We start from the raw sequence: 23,006 nt of genomic DNA on the forward strand, positions 1-23,006 counted from the left end.
TTTTTTATTTTATAAACACGAGATAAAATACAGAAAATATTTCTAACACGAAGAGATAAGCTAACGAAATTCAACAGGTTCACTGTATGGAAAGGAAATCAGCAATAAGTTATTCTGTTAAACGCGTTAGAAGCTGGACCGTCAGGTCTTCCTTACCTGAGAATTTTATATTTCCATTGTTAATTTGGCACTGATTTTTTAATCTCAAATAAAACACACCAGACGATATGTCATCCAATTGTCAGGTCACAAAGTCACCAGAAACTTTCAATGTAAATACTATTATAGATACAGTGTAGATACTAGTGGTCTACCCATCTAAGCATCATTCCGGCGAGGTTCTAGCAAAGAACTAACGATTAATACATTGTCCTCCGGAATCTGCCTGTGAAGGAAGTGTTTAGTTCAACTGATGATGTGATAATGGGAGTTAATGAGTTTAAAAACTAGCTACGCGCATCGACACAGTTTGTAAAACTAAAAATGTATTCAACCTTTTCACAACTTCATTTGTTCGATAAAGCTCTTCTCCATGTTTTATCTCTCTTTTATATTAACTGCATTTCATTTCTCCCACAAAGTATGAAAAGTTATGTATTCATTTAACACAAACAAAGAAGAAACTGCATTTAATCAACACGAAATTTTCAAGTTATTTCTGGGATTTATGACTTTTATTCCTGTGGTAAGTCAGGACGAGTGCCGTACACACTGAAATTAGAGTAAGAAAAATTGTCTGTTGTATACTCACTTACCAGTGTGTCTGCGTGTTTGTGCATGTATGTTTGTGTGCATACATGTGTGCTTTATATTATGTATTAGTTTAAATGTATTATTACCATGACATAAAAGTTCTCTTTTCCTGAGAGTCCAGACATGGGAAAGACCGGATGTTAGAAAAGATTTCCATTGTAGTCTCACTAAAGAGCTTCCATTTCTAAATTGTTACGACTTCCACACTCTTGCTTTGCTCCAGAAAACCAAAGCTTGGTGCTATGTTAACAATGACAATTTGACAGCAATCAGTTTTAAGTAATTAAAATAGATAGTCAAGGTTTTCATTTAGTCATATCTGTCTTGATTCGCGACATGAGAGATACCGTTTCTGTAATTGTATTCAATGCTTAATTTTTCCAAAGAAACTAGACCTAAGCAAGCCTGGAACTAACAGAAGGAAACAGTACTAGAAGTATTATTTGGAGGCTAGAGACAGACATTTAAAAAGTGGGTAAAGCTCATTCCTGATGGCAGCAATATCAAGTGAAAATAGCACCAGTCCCCAAACATGAGTGATAACGAGGCTCAGGCCAATGAGTTCAGTTTATTACAAAAATCCCGATAATCTCAAACATCAGGAAAATATCGATGTAATTATTGCTGCCACCGTTACACAGCAAGGAAATGCTGTAATAATCGCTTTGTGCCAAAGGAAAATAGAATTTCATTTGCTTATATATTGTCTCTTAACAAAAGTAAACATAGTGTAACATAATGAACAAGATAAGAATATAGAAAATACAAAATAAATGCGCTCGACAAAATCGATAGTGTTAATAAAATACATTTTTTGTTAGATATGTAAATAGAAATCAACCTGTCATAAAGGTTATCACATTTTAAAAAGTAACAAGAGTAAAATATGAATTAAATCTCAAAGTTGCTAGCAATGTAATTGGGTGGTCTTCAACTTTTCGGATAAATCGTTGTGATTTTCTTTGGAATATTTTTGGAGACAAGTACCCGGATTTACTCGCGCGCGCATATTGAGCTTCAGAGAGACTTGGCGAGATGTTAACGAGACACTGCCTTCGTGTGTTACGTCCCTTCCAATGAGGTCATGACCTCTTACCCAATGCTACACACAACCGCGGTTTGAGAGCTTCGATCTTGTGAACTGAGCAGTATTATTTGCTGATATTTGGCCAGTGATCATATTATGATAAACTCAGTCATATAAAAATAATTCATGTTAAGTTTTTTTTTTTTTTTGTTTTTTTTTAAATAACGAGCATTTTCTCACTCGCGCTATTCTCCCACGAGCCAGTCTGACTACAATCTACAAAATAATGCTCGATACAGATAGGTTCTTTGTGTGATTATGTGATACATACATATAAATATCTTTAAATGTTCATAATGTCAAACAGTTTCAATGTCAGGCGCCCAAGGAACGTAAATATTAGAAAACTCTTCACCTCCTGGAAAGAGGAATAAAAGGAAAAGTTTTTTTGAATGACGGAAAGAAAAAAATCCTAGTATGCACTTGGATCAGCACACAGTTATTAGCAGTCTTAAACGACAATTAGGAGAGCTACAAAGGAAAAATACAAGATTACACAGCTGTGTGTTTGTCATGTGACGGAAAGATCAAAAGAAAAAAAGATGAACGCTAACAACCAACATAAATTCTTCACTAAACAGCGTTAAAAGTTTACTTTAATCTGGAAATACATTAAATGTATTTAATCACATTGATCTGCTCTTATACAGAAAAATCTAGGAATTAGTAGAGAAAAATACCAGCAAAAATTGAGCATTTGAAGTGTCTTGCGACTTGCAAACTGTTTGCGATAGAGCTGTGTGTTTGTGTTTGTGCTTGTGTTTGTGTTTGTGTTTGTGTGTGTTTGTATTTGTGTTTGTGTTTGTGTGTGTTTGTATTTGTGTTTGTGTGTGTTTGTATTTGTGTTTGTGTTTGTGTGTGTGTTTGTGTAAAAAGAAAGTGAGTGTGCATGCGTCCATTCTAGACCAGTGTGACAAAGATTGTATATACGTACTACTTGTTTATGAACACTTTTCTTGATGTATTTAATGTTATATATATATATGCGCGTGAGTGTGTGAGCATGTGCACTTGCATTACAGAGCCTTGAGAGTTGGGTATCTAAGTGTCCAGTATGTCAAAGAATGGTAGAACTACAACCAGCTCATGGGCAAACATCTATAAGAAAAACATCGAATAATTATTTCTCTGATTTAGGATGAAAATGACCACAGACCTGTGATTATGCTCGAGCTAACGAACTTTGGAAACTTCTGCCTGATTACTTAGCGACATCCAGACCTTCGTTACAGCTAATCAAGCTATCATTAAATGATTTATGTTTGATCAATTCAAATATATTACAAGAAATACTTCTGAGGACAGAACTGTGTGATTCACTAGGTCTCACACAAATGTCTTATCGGTAATAATGAAGAAATGGTGAAGTGAAGGTGAATTGAAACAAGAGAGGTGTGTCAAGATATTGTTTTAATATGTTCTTTAATGAATCGATATTGTGCAATTACGTGGGGCTTATAGTTAATATGTATTTTATGTCATTTATTAGTAATTACCGCGATGGACAAACAATCCTGAAAAAAAAACGGAAAAGACCGTTGATATCGTGTCATTACATATTGCTATGTATCTCCCTGTGGATCAGAGTTTAGTCTTTTGACCAATAAGCTCTTCCTTGTATTTTTGTTAAGAAAAAATGAAAAATGCACAGATTTGTCAATCACACTTGCGACATAATAAAAAACATTTCTGCGGCCAAAATGTATTATCATAATGTGTAAGTGTGTTTACAATGGCATGATGCGTAGCAAACACTTTGTATAAATTTCCCAGCTTCATATTTGCTTACCTTATCTGCATATCAATTAGCTAAGTATAAAACACGCTGATGTTTAGATAATCAAAGACGACTGATTTCCAGACCTGCAAGTCACCTGAACCCTCAATATCCAGCGACTGAGATTCAAGAAGAAATAAATAAATAAATAACACTGTTCAGCCATATTTATGCATCCAGTAAGTTTTTAAAGTACAATGGGCGGATATATTAATAACGGTCCATAAATTTAATTTTGCAAACTTTATTATTGTTCTTCACAAAACTCTTTTTTTTTTGTCTAAAAGATGTCCTTAACTGGACAGAAGGGTAAACATGACTGACCAAGTTTTGTAGCTTTTACATTGCCTTCATGTAAAAACTTTGGTTAACTACTTATGTGTGTGTATATATATATATTCTTAGAGAACTGTCTTCATACCGGCTAATATTAAATGTAAATAGCGAATTTTCGTTCAGCTAAAAATACTATTGGTTTTCATAAATAAATGCAATATGGTGCACCACATTTACTGGCCTTAGGAGTCATTTCTTAAGCATTACATAGTTGTAAAATATTACATTTTTATAACCTTTATAAACCACCCATTAAATACGATAACTTACTAAGCAGTAAAATAAACTTTAATTTTTTCAGGCTTAATAAAACTTAATACAAAAGAACATTTTATGACTGTATAGACTAACGATACTCAATTACTTATACATATTCTGGTATAATGTATTAAAATTTGACTGTGATATAAATTTCAAAAAATTAAAAAAAAAACCTTCTATCCACTGCTAGCAGGTTCCTGAGAATCTCAAAGATATCTATACAGACCCCTTGTGAAAATAACCGTTATAAGGACAGTTACAGATGGCCCGCAGCTCAGACTTGTATCTCGAGGATCGCGAGATGTAGATGAAGAAGTTGACGGCGCTGTGGACGTAAGGGAAGTAAAAGGCAATCAGCTCTGCCACCCGGAACACGTTGGACTGACGACCAGAAGGAGAGAAGTCGGGATAGAAAATGCGAGCCACAGTGAGTGCGATCCACGGCACTTTGCTGGCGATGAAGATGCACGAGACGAGGACAAGCATCTTGGTCAGCGCCACCTGCTGGACCTGAGCATCACTACTGGTTGAGCTGGTCTTCTCCCTCCACGACATGGCGGCTCTCAGCTTGACAACCGTGATGGCTGTTGCCCCCGACACCAGGATGAAGGTTGCCAGGGGAAAGATGACCATCATGATCGTGTCCTCGATGACATCATAGCGGAGAAGACCTTCGCTGTTCTGCCAGGCAGCTGACGGAACCATCCTCCACCTCGTCTCGCCCGTGATGTTGTCGTAGGTAGGAAGCACATACCTTTTAATAGGTGTCGTAACGAACGCTAGCTGCATGCCAATCACTATGGCAACAAGCAGGATGCCCATGGTTCTGGTGCTCATGAGATTGTTGGCCCGGAGAGGAAAGACTACACACACACAGCGCTCTACAGCAATTAATACACTGATGCAGGCCGAGGTCTCTCTAAACCCGAAATTGGCACCTGTAGCATAATAGTAGGTCTTCTGATACACCTCCTCACCTAGTATCGGCTCCAGCAATCTAATCCAGAAGGCGAGAGTAAATATGAGAGAGTAGGCCAGGTAGGTCATGTCTACCAGCGCCAGGACAAAGAGACAGAGGTTCATGCGGTCTCTCAGTCCTTGGCGAGTGAACACCACACAGTTGATGATGTTGGTGGACACGCCCACACTTATAACTAAAGGTTTCAATATGTTGTTATAATGAAACACTGTGTCTGTATAGGCTTGATAGCTTAAAATGTTATCTGGGTTATTCCAAGGAAGATATGATATTTTAGTTTTAGGATCGCTGCCTGAAATAGTTAAAGATAAATTCATTATGGCAGATAACAAGATAATGAATGAAAATAACAGACACGAGTAGCAAGTCTTTTTAGTTTTCCTGTCGACTTCTGGTTCCGAACACTAGTCTTTAAGAATCAGCTATTAGTCAGTTTATTTAGGTATAAATTTTACGAGAGAATTTATTTCATACCAGTAGCATGAGGCCCGTCTTCAGAAGGTTTAGTAAATAATACCAATCTACCTTTATTGAAGCATCGGGCTTTATGAAAGACTTCTGTGACAAACAGAACCCGGTCTGCTGACAAATTATTTTGTAATAGTAAATGACAATTAAGGTGAGATCAGGTCAAACCTGGTTCATCTAGAATATTGCATTGAAGACAATTTGAAACAGAGCGAGCTTAATTCGTGCAGTGGTTCGGTTCAGGTCAAGAGAAATTACCTTATTAATTATCCCATAGCAAATTTATTAATTAGCTTAATTGTGAGATGTGATCCAATAATATTACTGTCCCACAAAAATACGAATTTTATTAAATATAACTTCCGATTCTTTCGATTCGAAAAAGTCTCTTAGAAATAAGTATGTTTGTAAAATATAATATTTTCACAAAGAAGCGATAAATATTCAACAAAGAAGTTTACAAGTTAGGTTTTCAGAAGTCTTTCTTGTTGGTGCTTCATACTAAAATGGCCTCCACCTACAGTTCCAACAGCCTTACCACAAATAAAGCAAAGTGTCTTCTGTGACTGACTACAACCGCAATTTATGAAAAGGTTTCTTTGGAAAAAATGGAACCCAGCATTTAGATAGGAATTTATATACTTTAAAAATGTCGCCTTATATTATTGTCGTCGGCAATTTCATTGTTAAGGATAAGCATGTTGACAAAGATAATAGTTTTGAAATTCAGTAAGCATTTTTATAAATCTACTACCTATACTCAAGAAAAAATATTTTTGAAAAGTTCTAGAAAGCCGAATTTTACAAACTTTTCTTTGTACTGATAAAAATGCATTCATAAGAGTTTCAAGCGTTTATGGAAAAAAAATTCCAAAGTTTTTTTTTTTTTTTTGTGTGGTTCACAATTGTTTCCCTCTGATAGCTCTTGTTTATCTGACACTTTACGGCAGTTATAATTATTTTGAAAATCACACAGCTAATTTGCTTTGTGTACAGAAAATATACTTTCCGAAACAAGAATTCATGTACTAGGCTTCACTGTCAACAGAAAACCACTTGTCTGATGGGTGTGTTGTACTTGAGTAAATAATCCTGAGATTATATTGAAGTATTTAGTAGCTATCTGCCTCCACTGCTCCCTTCTTCCTGTGAGCAACTGTTGGGTCTCTTGGGTATTGAACGTGAATGTGTGTGTGTGCGTGTGTGTGTGTAGTATGTGACCTAAGTGTCAATGTGTGTGTGTGTGTGCGCACAGTGGTATGTGAGTTAAGTGTCAGTGTGTGTGTGTGTGGAATTTGTCCATGTGAAAGTGTGCCTAAGGGTCTGTCTGAATATCTCTGATGAGCACTTGGGTGCAAAGGGGACAACGGATCATTGAAGTTTAAGCTCAAAACTGCGTTCATAAAGAAGCTCCAGCAAACTCATAGACAACTCTTGTTTGTCCTGGTCGCTAACACGCTCCTTTTGGCAAAAGATTGTCGGTGGGCCTACAGCGATCATGACACTTAATATTTCCCAAGACGATTGCTAAGGCATCAAGGAAACACCTGTTTGGGGCAGTTTGCTTACTCCTGTCATGATCTCCAAGACACATCGACTACAAAGGTAGGAGTTTCAATGGCATTATTATGGTCTTGTTGGTCAGTGTTCGTTATCTGTACACCACTTTGAGTATCTTAAAAACGCACTGTGTGCCTGTCAAAAACATTTTCTAATACTTTCTGTAAATTTCAGGAAAATGTTCTCCAAAGTCGCATGTATACATATTACAAGCCATCAGGAGGCAGACAACAGCTGTGCAAACTGTTTTGTTCACTGTGCTTTGATTGTGGTTATAACACATTGTTAAACGCGGCCTCGAGATTAGTTTTGAAATCATGTCAACATCTTTAGTTCATTTAAGGTTGGACACCAAGAACTTTGTCGGGTGTCTGCATCTACGTGTGTGTGTGTGTGTGAATGTTTTTAGAGATATACATGGATCTGCATGTGTGTAAGTGTTCATGTGTGTGTGCAGGTACGCATGTGTCTGTAGCTGTTGTTAGGAACAGGTTGTTAGGAATAGGTAGGCAGGGATTATCGCCCTTACCCGTGTGTGAGTGTGGTTGATGCGTCATGGTTTGGCGTCATAATCCGACGTCATAATATGACGCAATTTTAGAGTGGAGTGGGGAGAAAAGATTTTGGAAGGGAGCAGACGACTGAGAGAGAGAGAGAGAAAGAGAGGCGGCGAACTCAGTGAGAGAAGTCTGGATGTACGTGTGGCTACAGAGACCGTGAATAATTGAAGTGGGGTTAGACGAAGGTGTTGTCCAGGGCCAAGGGGGGAGAGAGTGAGTCCTCCAGTTGCGTCGTGTGTCGGGCGTCCAGGGCGGAGTTCAGTCCGTCGACGTCCTGAAGTGTTGCTCCGCGACCCCAGCGTTCGGAACAGCAGATTGGAGTGTGTGCGTGCCACCTACGGAGATCCGGGTGGAATGTGTATCTTAGTGTGTTTAGAAAGTGTGTAAGTGAGCCTGTACGCTCGTCGTGGATTGAGTGGGAGCGTTCCTGACGCAGAGATCACGTCTTTCTGCGTGCGTCTCAGTGACACTGTGGACAGTTACAGTAAGTGTTTTTAAACTTACTATAAACTCTCAGGGAGCCCATTTAAATTCTGGACCGAGTTCCAGAGCGGCGCTCCGTTTCTTGGTGCAAGACTGGTTGAGTTAGAAAATGTAGTGTGAGATGATAATGATGAGTGACAGGGGATGATGAATATCCTATTTGAGTTAGTTTTGAGAAAAGTTTGTGTAACTTCTTTCTAGGTGGATTTTGTGTGTATACGAGCTGTCGTCATCTATCCTCCAAGAGAGAGGATAAGTAAGAGCCAAAAGAAAAGAAACCTTAGGGCAAAGACGACAGCGGGTTATGTTTAGTAAAGATTAGACGAGAAGCCGACAGACAAATAGTTGTGTTTTGTGTTGTTCGAATGCGCGTGAACACCGCGTGTGAGGAGGTGACGTCAGTGTGTGACGTGGTCGTGACACATGTGCATGTGTGTACAAGTCTGTGTGTGTGTCTGTACATGTTTAGGTGTGCCAGCACGTGCGTTCTTAGTGGCTGCATTCTTGTATTTGTTTACGTGTGCAAGCGTTCACTCGAAACAGTGAAACCTGGAAATGTTGAGGCTAAGAATATTTATATATATTGCATATGAGAGAGGACTGTCTTGACTGCACGCAAACCTCCTAAAACAATTAGTCATAATTATGCGCCAACGTCCACCGTGGTTCTCACGTCATTTCGACGTAGATCATACGTACACGCATACGTGAAGAACACGTAAAATGTTTATGTGGATATACTTTTATGTCTATTTTGGTTTTGAACAATGTTGACAGTTGTTTTGTGATATTATGTGAGTTGGGCTGATATTATTCTAATTTTCTTTGTACGATATGAATAGATATTTTAATACTTTGACTTATTTGTGTCGGGTTTTTTATCGTCAATATAAGTTTTTTTTCATTAAGAATTTTTGTAGCAAATGTTGACGGCACTAGAAAACTCTTTTAACAATAACAACCAAACTCTTTCAAGCAAAAACAAGAAATATCACAAGATGAAATACTCAAGTAATGTGCATTTGTTTATTATCGTTCCGATGAAACGGTAAAATGTTCAGGAAACATCCTCTGCCTCCTACAGTATCCAGAGACGGTTGTCACTGCCACTACTGTGTTACCGAATCATTCCCTCGTGGACTGCTGTTATCTTGTTACTTGTACTGCCTTCAGTAATAAGTAAAAAGCAATAAACTTTCCAAATTTGTTTGCGGCTGTATTCAAAAAATTGTTTTCCACAATAACAGAGGAACGCACTTTATAGAAAAAGATCAAAATCTTGAAAGATTTAAAGAAGTAGGAATACCGCAGAAAATACATTGTAAGAACTATTTACGGTTTGTCTTCACAGACCTTGCGAGTAAATATCCCGTTAGATGGTAAAAATATCGCTTTAATACTTGGGACAATAATGACTCTTAATAAACACCTGTGGTGACAACACCTGTACTCACTTCTCACAGACAAAAGTAAACGTGCGCGAGACACTGCAATATTCATCATCCCATTGCCCGTTGCTGTAGATGGCACCACAGGCCTGGTTATTATACAAGTTGTTCGGCTCTCCTGGTGCCCAGTTGGAGTAAGGAATGTCTCTTCTATTAGATGTTAATACCCAGCGTCCATTTTCCACCATGTCGTTGATTCCGAACCATACCTTGCCCGCTGAGTAGTCAAAGATAGAACAGTTCTCACAGGCACAGTAGAGCAAACAAATATTACTTTTTAAATATATAATATGTATTGTATTTATTACTACAATAAATCTTTCTAGAGCTATTTCTGCTGCTTTTGTTTTAAACCTTCCATCATGAATGGCGTTATCCGGACTCAATGTCATTATTGAAACTGTTTCCCTGAAGGTAGTGATGACAGCTTCAGACCAGAATAATGCAGTATGACTAAAAAAAACTCTCAGTTCTATATTTCAAGTCAATAGGTGATTGTAACATGCAAAAATATCTTTTTGTGAAATATCTGAGTATTCATAAAAAGTCTGTATAGAATTGCGATAGTTCGGAGCCGTTTCCAACATATACATGGTCTTAAGGCTAGAACGTACACCATGTCGATGTGAAGACACGCTTGTCCATTTATGGACAATCTAGAGGGACCTGCTATAAAACTCATTTCACAGTATTACAAGGTGATGTGGCGCCTTTCGTGGATGTAGTCACTTACCGCCCTTGCTGTTGATCAAATTCTGAACAAAAGTGTTTTCCGAGGCTGAGGTGATTTCGACGAGGCGACCACCAGATGCCCTGCAGAAGCTCTGTAAAGAATAGAACAAGTTAGTGCTGGACACCTTCTTGCATGGGGTATCCTGGAGACAAACTTTTAACGTTTGTCTAAAGCATAATTAATGTGTGTTATTATGCGTGAAACAGGATCACGTGCTTACAAATCATCCTAGCAGCTAAACAAACACGACAGCTGAATAACCACAAGAAAGAGAGGGAAAAAAACTCACATACGCATCTTCTGACATAATACATCAAATAAATTGCCACGTTAGCTGTCCCAAATTAAATGACTTGTGTCCCACATCTGTTGATGTATGTTTGAGTTTAAAAGTCAACTCAGGCAAAATTAGTTTAAAATCAAAAACTTACTGTAGCTTCTACCCACGGAAGTGGCTGCCCAATGTAGGCATAACACGAGTTGCCATATCGAGTCCAGGAGTTAGGACACACAAAACAATCTGTAGACATCGCAAAAGTGTTTTTATTTTGCTGTTTGAATCCTCACTGTCTTAAAAGTCGGAGAACATGTATTTTTCAATCAGGTACGAAGCAAACCAGACTTTTTGAAGTTCTGTAATTTAATTTATTTTAATTACACAAAATAAAGTAACAATAAACCCTGACTTTAGAGAAGTGAAACGTGAAGAACTTTTTATCATTTAATGTGATGTCAGACGACGATAAAGAACAACCCATTGTCCACAATAAAGATTACGAGGACCATATGGCGCTGTTGCTGCTGAAATGTTAACATTATTCTCGACTCCTCAAAGCAAGACTGAAGCCTACTTACGGCACACGCCAGTGAGAGCCAGAAGCAGGAGGAGCGTTGATGTCGACATGTCTGTCTGTACAGGTGCTTAGAGACAGTGTGAGTCTTTATACTCTCAGCACGCTCCCGGACGTCCACCATCACCTGTATCACGTGACAGTAGAAGGTTGGCACTCTAACTAATGGGGGTAATATTACTACTGATAAGAGAAATAACGCATTACACGCAGCTGTCGCCAGGTACTCACCAGGATGAGTGTCATCGTGTTTCATGGTCAGTTACTGGGGGTGGGACAGGACAGCTGCGTGTGGGACATGCCTGTTGAATGGGAACGTCACATTCACATCGACTGCGTGACAAGACGTTGCTTGGCGACGTCACATGGTCTTTAGCTGTGTTACCAGAAAATTCATGGTCCTGTTCCAGATGTAGTATGTAGAAATATCAATGTGAATAAAGTAACACAGACCTCTCAACCTGAGAGAGCTTAAATGTTGAGAGACAGACTGTGAACAATATTGCAACTAAGGGGCTGACCCTCGTCTAAAAGTCTCGTTAGCTGAGAGAGGGTTCTGTAGAAACAGAGCGAGGAGACCTATCTTCCTATTTCTCTCTGTGCATCAGGTTGTACATAAGGCCTCAACCACCGATGTCGATCGGCTGAAACCCGCTCTAGGTGACCCATGTCCAGCCCTTTCCTTTAATCTCCCTTTCCACTGTTCTTCTCCAAGTTTTCTTTGGGTGACCTTTTCTTAGGCCGTTTGGAGTCCATCGTAGGGCGACTGTGGAGAGGTCTGCTGTCTGCTGGCGGAGCACATGTCCAATCCATCGCCAACGCCTTCGTTGAACCTGCGTGGTGATGGACTTGGTTTCAGATCTTCGGTGGAGTTCTTCGTTGGTGATCTTATTTGGCCAAAAGATGTTAAGTAGGCGCCTGAGGCATCTGTTTTGGAAGACGTCAAGCTTGTTACTGATGGTTTTGGTCATCTTCCAAGATTCTGATCCGCAAAGGAGGGTGCTGATCACATTTGACTTGAAGATTCTCAGCTTGATCTTCTGACTGATGTTTTTTCTCTTCCATGTGCTCCTGAGTGAGGCGAAGGCCAGGCTGGCTTTCGCCCGTCGGGCTCTAATCTCCACCTCCGCATCCCCGGTGTTTGACATTTTGGACCCAAGATAGGTGAAACTGTCAACTTCCTCAATCTCTTCTCCATTTAGTTTGATGCTGTCTTGGACTCTGGCGTTCACTCTCATACTTTTCGTTTTCTTTGCGCTGACCTTCAAGCCAAGGTTTCCAGCTGTTTCTGAGAAGGCCTTTGTTTTTTCCTGCATGTCTTGGTGGCGGTGTGACAGCAGGGCAATGTCATCAGCAAAGTCAAAGACTTCCAGCGTTGCTGTTGCTGTCATAGTCGTGGTCCATCTGATCACTCTCCTCTCATTGGCAGTGGAAGTCTTCATGCTCCAGTCCATGACTAGGGTGAAGAGGAACGGCGACAGAATTCAGCCCTGCTTCACTCCAGTACTGACGTTGAAGGGGTCTGTGAGCTTCATGTCACAGACAACCTGGGATTTGAAATCGTTGTACAGCATTGCAACGACATGGACAAGTTTTTAGAGACTACGTAATGCGTCAGGATCTTTCATAAGGACTCTCGGTGAATGCTGTCAAAAGCCTTCTCCAGGTCGATGAAATTGATGTACAGCTCGTTGCTCTGCTCCAGAATCTGTCGCAGAATAAAGATGTGTTCAGAGCAGGATCGCCCAGGGCGAAATCCTGCTTGCTATGGTCGGAGGTCTTTCTCAAAGGTTGGCGTCAGTCTTGACAGAACAATCTTGCTAAAGACCTTGCTGGTGAGGGAAAGAAGTGTTATAGCCCTTCAAATATTGCAGTCTCCAAGATCTCCTTCCTTGGGTAACTTGAAGATGAGCCCTGTCTTACACGCATCAGGGAACTGCCCTGATTCCCAACAATTAGTCATAATTATGCGCCAACGTCCACCGCGGTTCTCACGTCATTTCGACGTAGATCATACGTAACGTATACGTGAAGAGCACGTAAAATGTTTATGTGGATATACTTTTATGTCTATTTTGGTTTTGAACAATGTTGACAGTTGTTTTGTGGTATTATGTGAGTTGGGCTGATATTATTCATTTTTTTCTTTGTACGATGTAAATAGATATCTTAATTTTTTCACTTATTTGTGTCAGGTTGTTTATAGTCAATATAAGACTTTTTCCATTGAGAATTTTTGTAGCAAATGTTGACGGCACTAGAAAACTCTTTTAACAATAACAACCAAACTCTTTCAAGCAGAAAAAAGAAAGATCACAAGATAAAATACTCAAGTAATGTGCATTTGTTTATTATCGTTCCGATGAAACTGAAAAATGTTCAGGAAACATCCTCTGCCTCCTACAGTATCCAGAGACGGTTGTCACTGCCACTACTGTGTTACCGAATCCTCCCCTCGTGGACTGCTGTTTCTCTTGTTACTTGTACAGCCTTCTGTAATAAGTAAAAGGCAATAAACTTTTCAAAACTGTTTACAGCTGTATTCAAATTGTCTTGCTACAATAACAGTGGAAATCTCTTTATGAAACAGAGCAGTCTTGACAGATTCAAGGAAGTAGGAATATCGGAGGAAATACATTGTAAGAACTATTTACAGTTTGTCTTTACAGAACTTGCCAAAAATATCACTGTAGTCAGGTGGTCAAAATATCTTTTTGATACTTGGGACAATAATGACTCTTAATAAACACCTGTGGTGACAACACCTGTACTCACTTCTCACAGACAAAAGGAAACGTGCGCGAGACAGAGCAAAGGTCATCATCCCATTGCCCGTTGCTGTAGATGGCGCCACAGGCCTGGTTACTCCAGTTGTTCGGCTCTCCTCGTGCCCAGTTGGAGTAAGGAATACGTCTTCCATTAGATGTTAATTCCCAGCGTCCGTTTTGCACCAAGTCGTTGATTCCCAACCAGACCTTGCCCGCTGAGATTTCAAAGATAGAACAGTTCTCACAGGCACAGTAGAGCAAACAAATGTTAGTTTTTAAACATACGATATATATTGTATTTATTACTACAGGAAATCTTTCTAGACCTATTTCTGCTGCTTTTCTTAAACCTTCCATCATGAACGGCGTTATCCGGACTCAATGTCATTATTGAAACTGTTTCCCTGAAGGTAGGATGACAGCTTCAGACCAGAATAATGCAGTATGACTAAAAAAACTCTCAGTTCTATATTTCAAGTCAATAGGTGATTGTAACATACAAAAATATCTTGAAAAATATTTGAGTATTCATAAAAAGTCTGTATAGAATTGTGATAGTTCGGAGCAGTTTCCAACAAATACATGGTCTTAAGGCTATAATGACCACCATGTCGATGTGAAGACACGCTTGTCCATGTATGGACAATCTAGAGGGACCTGCTATAAAACTCATTTCACAGTATTACAAGGTGATGGGGCACCTTTCCTGGATGTAGTCACTTACCGCCCCTGCTGTTGATCAAATTCCGAACAAAAGTGTTTTCTGAGGCTGAGGTGATTTCGACGAGGTGACCACCAAACGCCCTGCAGAAGCTCTGTAAAGAATAGAACACGTTAGTACTGGACACCTTCTTGCATGGGGTATCCTAGAGACAATGAAATTTTCAACGTTTGCCCAAAGCATAATTAATGTGTTATTATGCATAAAGCAGGATCGCGTGTTTACAAATCATCCTAGCAGCTAAAGAAACACGACAGCTGAATAACCAGAAGAAAGAGATTTAGAAAAACTTACAGACGAATCTTCTGAAACAATACATCAAATACATTGCCACATTAGCTGTCCCAAATTAAATGACTTTTGTCACACATCTGTTGATGTATGTTTGAGTTTGAAAATCAGCTCAAGCAAAATAAGTTTAAAATCAGAAACTTACCCTAGCATCTACCCACGGAAGTGGCTGCCCAATGTAGGCATAACACGAGTTGCCATATCGAGTCCAGGAGTTAGGACACACAAAACAATCTGTAGACATCACAAAACTGTTTTTATTTTGCTGTTTGAATCCTCACTGTCGTAAAAGTTAGAGACCATGTATTTTTCTATCACCTACGAAGCAAAACAGACATTTTGAACTTCTGTAATTTAATTTATTTTAATTACACAAAAAAGTAAAAAGAAACCCTTACTAAAGTAAAGTCAAACGTGAAGAACTTTTTATCATTTAATGTGATGTCAGACGACGATAAAGAACAACTGATAGTCCACAATAAAGATTACGAGGACAAAATGACCGTGTTGCTGCTGAAATGTTAACATTATTCTAGGGTACTCAAAGTAAGTACTGAAACCAAGTCCATCACTACGCAGGTTCAACGAAGGCGTTGGCGATGGATTGGACATGTGCTCCGCCAGCAGACAGCAGACCTCTCCACAGTCGCCCTACGATGGACTCCAGACGGCCGAAGACAACGAGGCCGCCCAAAGGAAACTCGGAGAAGAACAGTGGAAAGGGAGATGAAGGGAAAGGGCTGGACATAGGGTCACCTAGAGCGGGTTTCAGCCGATCGACATCGGTGGCGGACTCTGGTTGAGGCCTTATGTGCAACCTGATGCACGAAGAGTTTGATGATGATGATGATGATGATGATGATGACTCAAAGTAAGACTGAATGCTACTTACGGCACACGCCAGTGAGAGCCAGAAGCAGGAGGAGCGTTGATGTCGACATGTCTGTCTGTACAGGTGCTTAGAGACAGTGTGAGTCTTTATACTCTCAGCACCCTGTGGGACGTCCACCATCACCTGTATCACGTGACTGTAGAAGGTTAGCAGTATAACTAATGGGGGGAATATAACTACTGATAAGAGAAATAACGCATCGCACGTAGCTGTCGCCACGATGTCGTCTGTCAAGGACAGGAGCTATTGAGTGTCATCGTGTTTCATGGTCAGTTGCTGGGGTGGGACAAGACAGCTGCGTGTGGGAGGTGGCTGTTGAATGGGAACGTCACATTCACTGGACTACGTCTCATCGCCTGCGTGTCACGACGTTGCTGGGTGACGTCACGTGGTCTTTAGTTGTGCTACCAGGTGACGTCACATGGTCTTTAGCTGTGCTACCAGGTGACGTCACATGGTCTTTAGCTGGGCTACTAGAAAATTCATGGTCCTGATGTAGTATTTTCTGTGTCCCCTGAGATACTTGCCGAATGGCTGACATGTCTCTTGCTAGATGACTTCGACTCATCCCCTAGTATGTAGAAATATCACCGTGAATAGAGTAACACAAATCTCTCAACCTGAGTAGAGTGCTTAAAGTTAAATGTCTCCTAGTGCCTGGAACCTGTTCTTTTTTCCATAGCAAAGGCCCGTTTGGTGGCTGGATTTTTCTGTTTGCCGGAGTCCACTCTCTACTGACGTGCCTGTTTTCCTCGCGATCGACGTAGCTTCAGAGAAACTGTGGCTATCACAAAACTGTGGTCACTGGCAACGTCTGCTCCTCTGTAGGATCTGACATTTTGAAGTGAGCTCCTCCATTTGCGGCTGATGATGACATGGTCTATCTGGTTCTTTGTGCTCCCATCTGGTGATGTCCATGTTGCCTTGTGGATGTCTTTGTGTGGGAAGAGTGTGCCTCCTATCAGTAGGTTGTTTTCTTCACAAAAGTCTGCCAGTCTCTCTTCCTTGTCGTTGATGGTTCTAATTCCATGCTTGCCCATGACATGCTCCCTGCAAGTGTTGTCACTTCGAACCTTGGCATTGAGGTCGCCGATGATGAGCAACATGTCGTGGGCTGGAATGCTCTCCGAGGCTGCCTGAAGCTGATCGTAAAAAGCATCCTTGTCTCCTGCCTCGGAGTCTTCTGTTGGTGTCCTTTAAATGGAATCTTAGTCTCTCAAAAGCCTGGGTCCATAAGGCTTCCATTCCAGCAGTGCCTTTGCCGTTTTCTTGTTGAGGAGTAAAGCCACTCCTTCAGAGTGCTGACCGTCTGATCTTCCTGAGAACAAGATGGTATGTCCTGACGCTAGTCTCCTCTTTCCGATGCCGGTCCATCTGACCTCACTGACTCCCAGGATGTCCAAGTTGTAGTTGTCAAACTCTTTGACTAGTTGGAGCATCCTGCCAGTCTGGTACAAGGTCTGCACGTTCCAGCACCCCACCCTCAACTTTTGCCTCGGCTTCAGTAAATCCACTGTCGGAGCGCCAGCTACCTCTCGGGTTTGGCTGTCGTCGGTCATTAGTCCAGTCTCCTGGTGTGATCCATTACCTTCGCCATCCGAGACGAGTTCTCTGGTCTTAGTTACTGTAATATGCTTTTTTTTTACATGGTGGGGTTGTTAGCCCTACCACAACCTAATTTACCTCTAGGTGAGGTGTCGCCTCTGACGACATGACTGGCTGGATGGCAGGGACCCTAGTCTTACAATGCTCGCTAGGCAAGCATACCCAGGTGTCCCACAAGAGAGCAAGGGGACCTACTCCTAGGATAAACACCTAAGACAGGTATGTAATGGGTGACTTTTACACGTGTTTAGTGACCAAAGCTAAACAAGAAGCTTTTGCCTGCATTGATTTTAGATGTGAGACTTTCTTCAGTTGTAGTGTCAGGCAGTTATATTACACGTTTCAGCAGTTTGTTATGTATACTATATAATAGTATAAAGTGTAACATTGATAGCATGTACTGTAGTTATTACATTCACAGTATTTTCATCCCGTTAAAGTGTGAGATGACTAGTAGAGTGTCATGTATAGTAAGACATCGATATTCTATTTTTTTATTAAATGTTAAGGTGTGTTCGTATACTCATTCTCATTTAAAAGTGATAAAAATGACCACCTTCATATTTCCTTATCTACCAGAATTAGTTTGAGAGCTTAAAATCAGGATGTAGACATGTTTTTGGATGGACAAGTGCTGTTGCATTCTAGCATGTCCTTGTATAAAAGGGAAATGGTGAAATCCGAACCAAGCTTCAAACTTTAGTGTCTCATTGACCTTCGACATTGGCACGTACGAAGACCACCTCCTAGTAATATAATATTTCCCACACAGCCATACAACTGATATCTGCTGACAACGCAGCATACAAAGCTGTCACCATCATCAATATCTACACTACAAAATTAATCATAGCATCCTATTAAAGTCTGTGTAGCTTGTATGATTTACATACAACACAACAGTGAAGTACTAAGTAATCTCCGATGGTTGTAAAATGCCAAAAACCGTATCGCAGATTGTCGGAACATTGTAGGATGATGCATTCACATGAAAGGTTGTTTACCGTTGTCGTCTGCCGAAAATAAGAAAAGACAACATGTGTGTGTGTGTTTGTGCGCGCGCAACCATGTGGGAGTATATACTGTACCTGTGTATGTGGGAGTATTTGTGTGTGCTTTCATATCACGCGATTTTAACATTAACATGTGAGACTGAGAAAAGAATGTTAATGCATGTGAATGAATGATAGTAGTTTGGAGAGAGAGAGAGAGTAAGTAGATATGACCACAAGTGTTTGATCAGTCGCCAGGACGTAAGTGAGAAAATATGCATTCTTGGGTTGAGGAAAAGAGAAAGAGAAATACAGAAAACAAGGATTGTAATTTAGTTAGACGCGTTTACAATGTTGAAAGTTTGTGCTCGTTTTTCTGAAAAGAATGCAATTTAAGCTTATTTTACATGCACATTCAGGCATTGAACGCTTAAAAGATACCACGAAATTCTTGCTCAATGTGTTGAGAGAAACGAGCTGGAAGCTGCTGCAGTTGTTGGAAGCCTCACAGAACTTGGCTGGACCTGGGTAGAACTTGAGACTGCTTCTCTTGGATTTCCTTTCTTTACGTCTGGAGTCTAGAGTGTAGGTGTTCAAAGGCTTTCCAGTGCGTTTACTTTTACATGTTTACACGCTTTACTTGTTTACCACCGCTGTCACTGGTGCTATGTGACATAGACCTCTATCTCAACAGATGGCAATCATCATTGTCGCCACCAACACCACATTTATTTTACCAAAGTTTTATTTTCAAAATGGCCATCAGCATTAATAATAGAATCACAATCATTGAAGATGCCACGTAATGCCCAGTGTCTACCGTCTTTGATTGTCCACCACCTCAGCCACAAGCACCACTCTAAATTAATTAGCTTGGTGTTTATACAGTCCAGCTTCTATACGTCGAAACGTCATCACCATCCTCCTCCTCCTCCTCCTCCTCATCATCATCATCATCATCATCATCATCATCATCATCGTCATCATCATCATCATCTCTACCACAAAACCACAAAGAAAAAGGTAACACGAATGAATATGATGAATAAATCGTTTATTTTGTGTAAAGTTGACGTTCCAAGTTCCAAGTTGAAAATGTTCAGATTATTCTTGTCTGCTTTTGCTGCCAGTAGTTGAGAGACACACAAACGTACAAACATACACACACACGTATATATATATAAATTGATTGCTCAATTTAGGCAAATATTAAGACTAAAAAAGCGGCTGAAAACCAAAGATTCAAACACCTTGGACTTCACTTGCTTGGACCAGATTTTATGGTTTGCGTGGAATTACAACTAAGTGTGCGGGTACGCATGTGTGTGTACATGTGCATATGTGTGTACAAGTCTGTGCGTGTGTCTGTACATGTTTAGGTGTGAGAGCACGTGCGTTCTTAGAGGCTGCATTCTTGTATTCACTCAAAACAGTGATACCTGAAAATGTCGAGGCTAAGAATATTTATATATATATATATATATTGCATATGAGAGACGACTGTCTTGACTGCACGCAAACCTCCTGAAACAATTAGTCATAATTATGCGCCAACGTCCACCGCAGTTCTTACGTCATTTCGACGTAGATCATACGCACACGCATACGTGAAGAACACGTAAAATGTTTATTTTTATATGTCAACAATGTTGACAGTTGTTTTGTGGTATTATGTGAGTTGGGCTGATATTATTATTTTCGTTGTTCGATATGAAAATATATATATATAGAATATTAATATTTTGACTTATTTGTATTTTTATAGTCATATAAGATTTTTTTCCATTGAGCATTTTTGTAGCAAATGTTGACGACCCTTAAAGCTATTTTAACAATAACAACCAAACTTTTTCAAGAAGAAACAAGAAAGATCACAAGATAAAATACTCAAGTAATGCGCATTTGTTTATTATCGTTCCGATGAAACTGAAAAATATTCAGAAAACATCCTCCTCAAGTATCCAGAGACGGTTGTCACTGCAAATACTGTGTTATCGAATCATCTCTTCGTGGACTGCGATTTCTCCTGTTACTTCTACAGCCTTCTGTAATAAGTAAAAAGCAATAAACTTTTCAAAATTGTTTGTAGCTGTATTCAAAATTGTATTGCCACAATAACAGTGGAACGCACTTTATAGAAAAGATCGAAATCATGAAAGATTTAAAGAAGTAGGAATACCGCAGAAAATACATTGTAAGAACTATTTACGGTTTGTCTTCACAGACCTTGCGAGTAAATATCCCGTTAGATGGTAAAAATATCGCTTTAATACTTGGGACAATAATGACTCTTAATAAACACCTGTGGTGACAACACCTGTACTCACTTCTCACAGACAAAAGAAAACATGCGCGAGACACTGCAATATTCATCATCCCATTGCCCGTTGCTGAAGATGGCGCCACAGGCCTGGCTATTATACAAGTTGTCCGGCTGTCCCTGTGCCCAGTTGGAGTAAGGAATGCCTCTTCCATTAGATGTTAATACCCAGAGTCCATTTTGCAGCAAGTCGTTGATTCCCAACCAGACCTTGCCAGCTGAGAGGTCAAAGATAGAACAGTTCTCACAGGCACAGTAGAGCAAACAAATATTAGTTTTTAAATATATAATATATATTGTAATTATCACTACAGGAAATCTTTCTAGAGCTATTTCTGCTGCTTTTTTTAAACCTTCCATCATGAATGGCGTTATCCGGACTCAATGTCATTATTGAAACTGTTTCCCTGAAGGTAGTGATGACAGCTTCAGACCAGAATGATGCAGTATGACTAAAAAAAACTCAGTTCTATATTTTAAGTCAATAGGTGATTGTAACATACAAAAATATCTTGTAAAATATTTGAGTATTCATAAAATGTCTGTATAGAATTGTGATAGTTCGGGGCCGTTTCCAGCATGAACATGGTCTAAAGCAGACCTGGGCAAAGGCCGGCCCGCGGGCTACATCCGGCACGCCACCTGTCTCTGAACGGCCCGCCCGCCAGTATATATACTATATATACTATATACACAGTATTGGGTAAAACTGAGTTAACTATATCAGTCCGGCCCTCTAAAACCATCCCAATTTCTCATGCGGCCCCTTGGGAAAATTAATTGCTCACCCCTGGTCTAAGGGCTAGTATGTACACACTGCGGATCTGGACACATATTTATTTTTCTTGCTCATGTAGGAAAAATCTAGAGGGACCTGCTATAAAACCCATTTCACAGTATTACAAGGTGATGATGGTGCGCCTTTCGTGAATGTAGTCACTTACCTACCCTGCTGTTGATCAAATTCCGAACAAAAGTGTTTTCCGAGGCTGAGGTGATTTCGACAAGGTGACCACCAAACGACCTGCAGAGACTCTGTCAAGAATAAAACAAATTAGCACTTGACACCTACTTCCATGGGGTATCCTGGAGACAATGACATTTTTATCGTTTGTCTAAAGCATAATTAATCTGTGTTACTATGCGTAAAGCAGGATCACTTGTTTAAAAATCATCATAGCAACTAAAGAAACTCGACAGCTAAATAACCAGAAGAAAGAAATTTTAAAAACTTACAGAAGTATCTTATGACATAATACATCAAATAAATTGCCACATTAGCTGTCCCAAATTAAATGATTTTTGTCCCACATCTGTTGATGTATGTTTGAGTTTAAAAGTCAACTCAGGCAAAATTAGTTTAAAATCAGAAACTTACCCTAGCAACTACCCACGGAAGTGGCTGCCTGATGTAGGCATAACACGAGTTGCCATATCGAGTCCAGGAGTTAGGACACACAGAGCAATCTGTAGACATCGCAAAACTGTTTTTATTTTGTTGTTTGAATCCTCACTGTATTTTACTATCAGGTACGAAGCAAATCAGACTTTTTGAAGTTCTGTAATTTAATTTATTTTAATTACACAAAATAAAGAAAAAAGAAACCCTGACTATAGAGAAGTGAAAGGTGAAGAACTTTTTATCATTTAATGTGATGTCAGACGACGATAAAGAACAACTGATAGTCCACAATAAAGACTACGAGGACAAAATGGCGGTGTTGTTGCTGCTGAAATGTAAACATTATTCTCGACTCCTCAAAGTAAGACTGAAGCCTACTTACGGCACACGCCAGTGAGAGCCAGAAGCAGGAGGAGCGTTGATGTCGACATGTCTGTCTGTACAGGGGCTTAGAGACAGTGTGAGTCTTTATACTCACAGCACACTGCGGGACGTCCACCATCACCTGTACCACGTGACAGTAGAAGGTTGGCAATATAACTAATGGGGGGGAATATAACTACTGATAAGAGAAATAACGCATCGCACGTAGCTGTCGTCAGGTACTCACCACGATGTCGTCTGTCAAGGACAGGAGCTATTGAGTGTCATCGTGTTTCATGGTCAGTTACTGAGGTGGGATAGGACAGCTGCGTGTGGGAGGTGGCTGTCACATTCAC

General features: G+C 40.0%; 4 protein-coding genes across 4 annotated transcripts; all 4 read right to left on the minus strand.

Annotated features, from left to right (window-relative positions):
* Positions 1-4,430: 4,430 nt before the first annotated feature.
* Positions 4,431-5,510, minus strand: LOC112565963. The gene has a single exon (XM_025241863.1). It carries the CDS (start codon positions 5,508-5,510, stop codon positions 4,431-4,433), a length of 1,080 nt encoding a protein of 359 aa, XP_025097648.1.
* Positions 5,511-9,268: 3,758 nt separating this feature from the next.
* LOC112565871 (perlucin-like protein) lies at positions 9,269-11,422 on the minus strand. The gene is made up of 5 exons (XM_025241725.1): positions 11,301-11,422; positions 10,877-10,965; positions 10,446-10,536; positions 9,719-9,929; positions 9,269-9,431 (listed from the first exon to the last, which is right to left on the minus strand). The coding sequence occupies exons 1-5, from the start codon at positions 11,347-11,349 to the stop codon at positions 9,419-9,421; spliced, it is 453 nt and encodes a 150-aa protein (XP_025097510.1). The 5' UTR covers positions 11,350-11,422; the 3' UTR covers positions 9,269-9,418.
* Positions 11,423-13,622: 2,200 nt separating this feature from the next.
* LOC112565873 (perlucin-like protein) lies at positions 13,623-16,051 on the minus strand. Its single transcript, XM_025241729.1, has 5 exons — positions 15,969-16,051; positions 15,222-15,310; positions 14,789-14,879; positions 14,072-14,279; positions 13,623-13,786 (listed from the first exon to the last, which is right to left on the minus strand). Exons 1-5 carry the CDS (start codon positions 16,015-16,017, stop codon positions 13,774-13,776), a joined length of 450 nt encoding a protein of 149 aa, XP_025097514.1. The 5' UTR covers positions 16,018-16,051; the 3' UTR covers positions 13,623-13,773.
* Positions 16,052-20,457: 4,406 nt separating this feature from the next.
* LOC112565874 (perlucin-like protein) lies at positions 20,458-22,794 on the minus strand. Its single transcript, XM_025241730.1, has 5 exons — positions 22,670-22,794; positions 22,264-22,352; positions 21,830-21,920; positions 20,893-21,103; positions 20,458-20,610 (listed from the first exon to the last, which is right to left on the minus strand). Exons 1-5 carry the CDS (start codon positions 22,716-22,718, stop codon positions 20,601-20,603), a joined length of 450 nt encoding a protein of 149 aa, XP_025097515.1. The 5' UTR covers positions 22,719-22,794; the 3' UTR covers positions 20,458-20,600.
* Positions 22,795-23,006: the final 212 nt, after the last annotated feature.

Source organism: Pomacea canaliculata, linkage group LG6, assembly GCF_003073045.1.
Source record: "Pomacea canaliculata isolate SZHN2017 linkage group LG6, ASM307304v1, whole genome shotgun sequence".
Classification (NCBI taxonomy): Eukaryota; Metazoa; Mollusca; class Gastropoda; order Architaenioglossa; family Ampullariidae; genus Pomacea; species Pomacea canaliculata.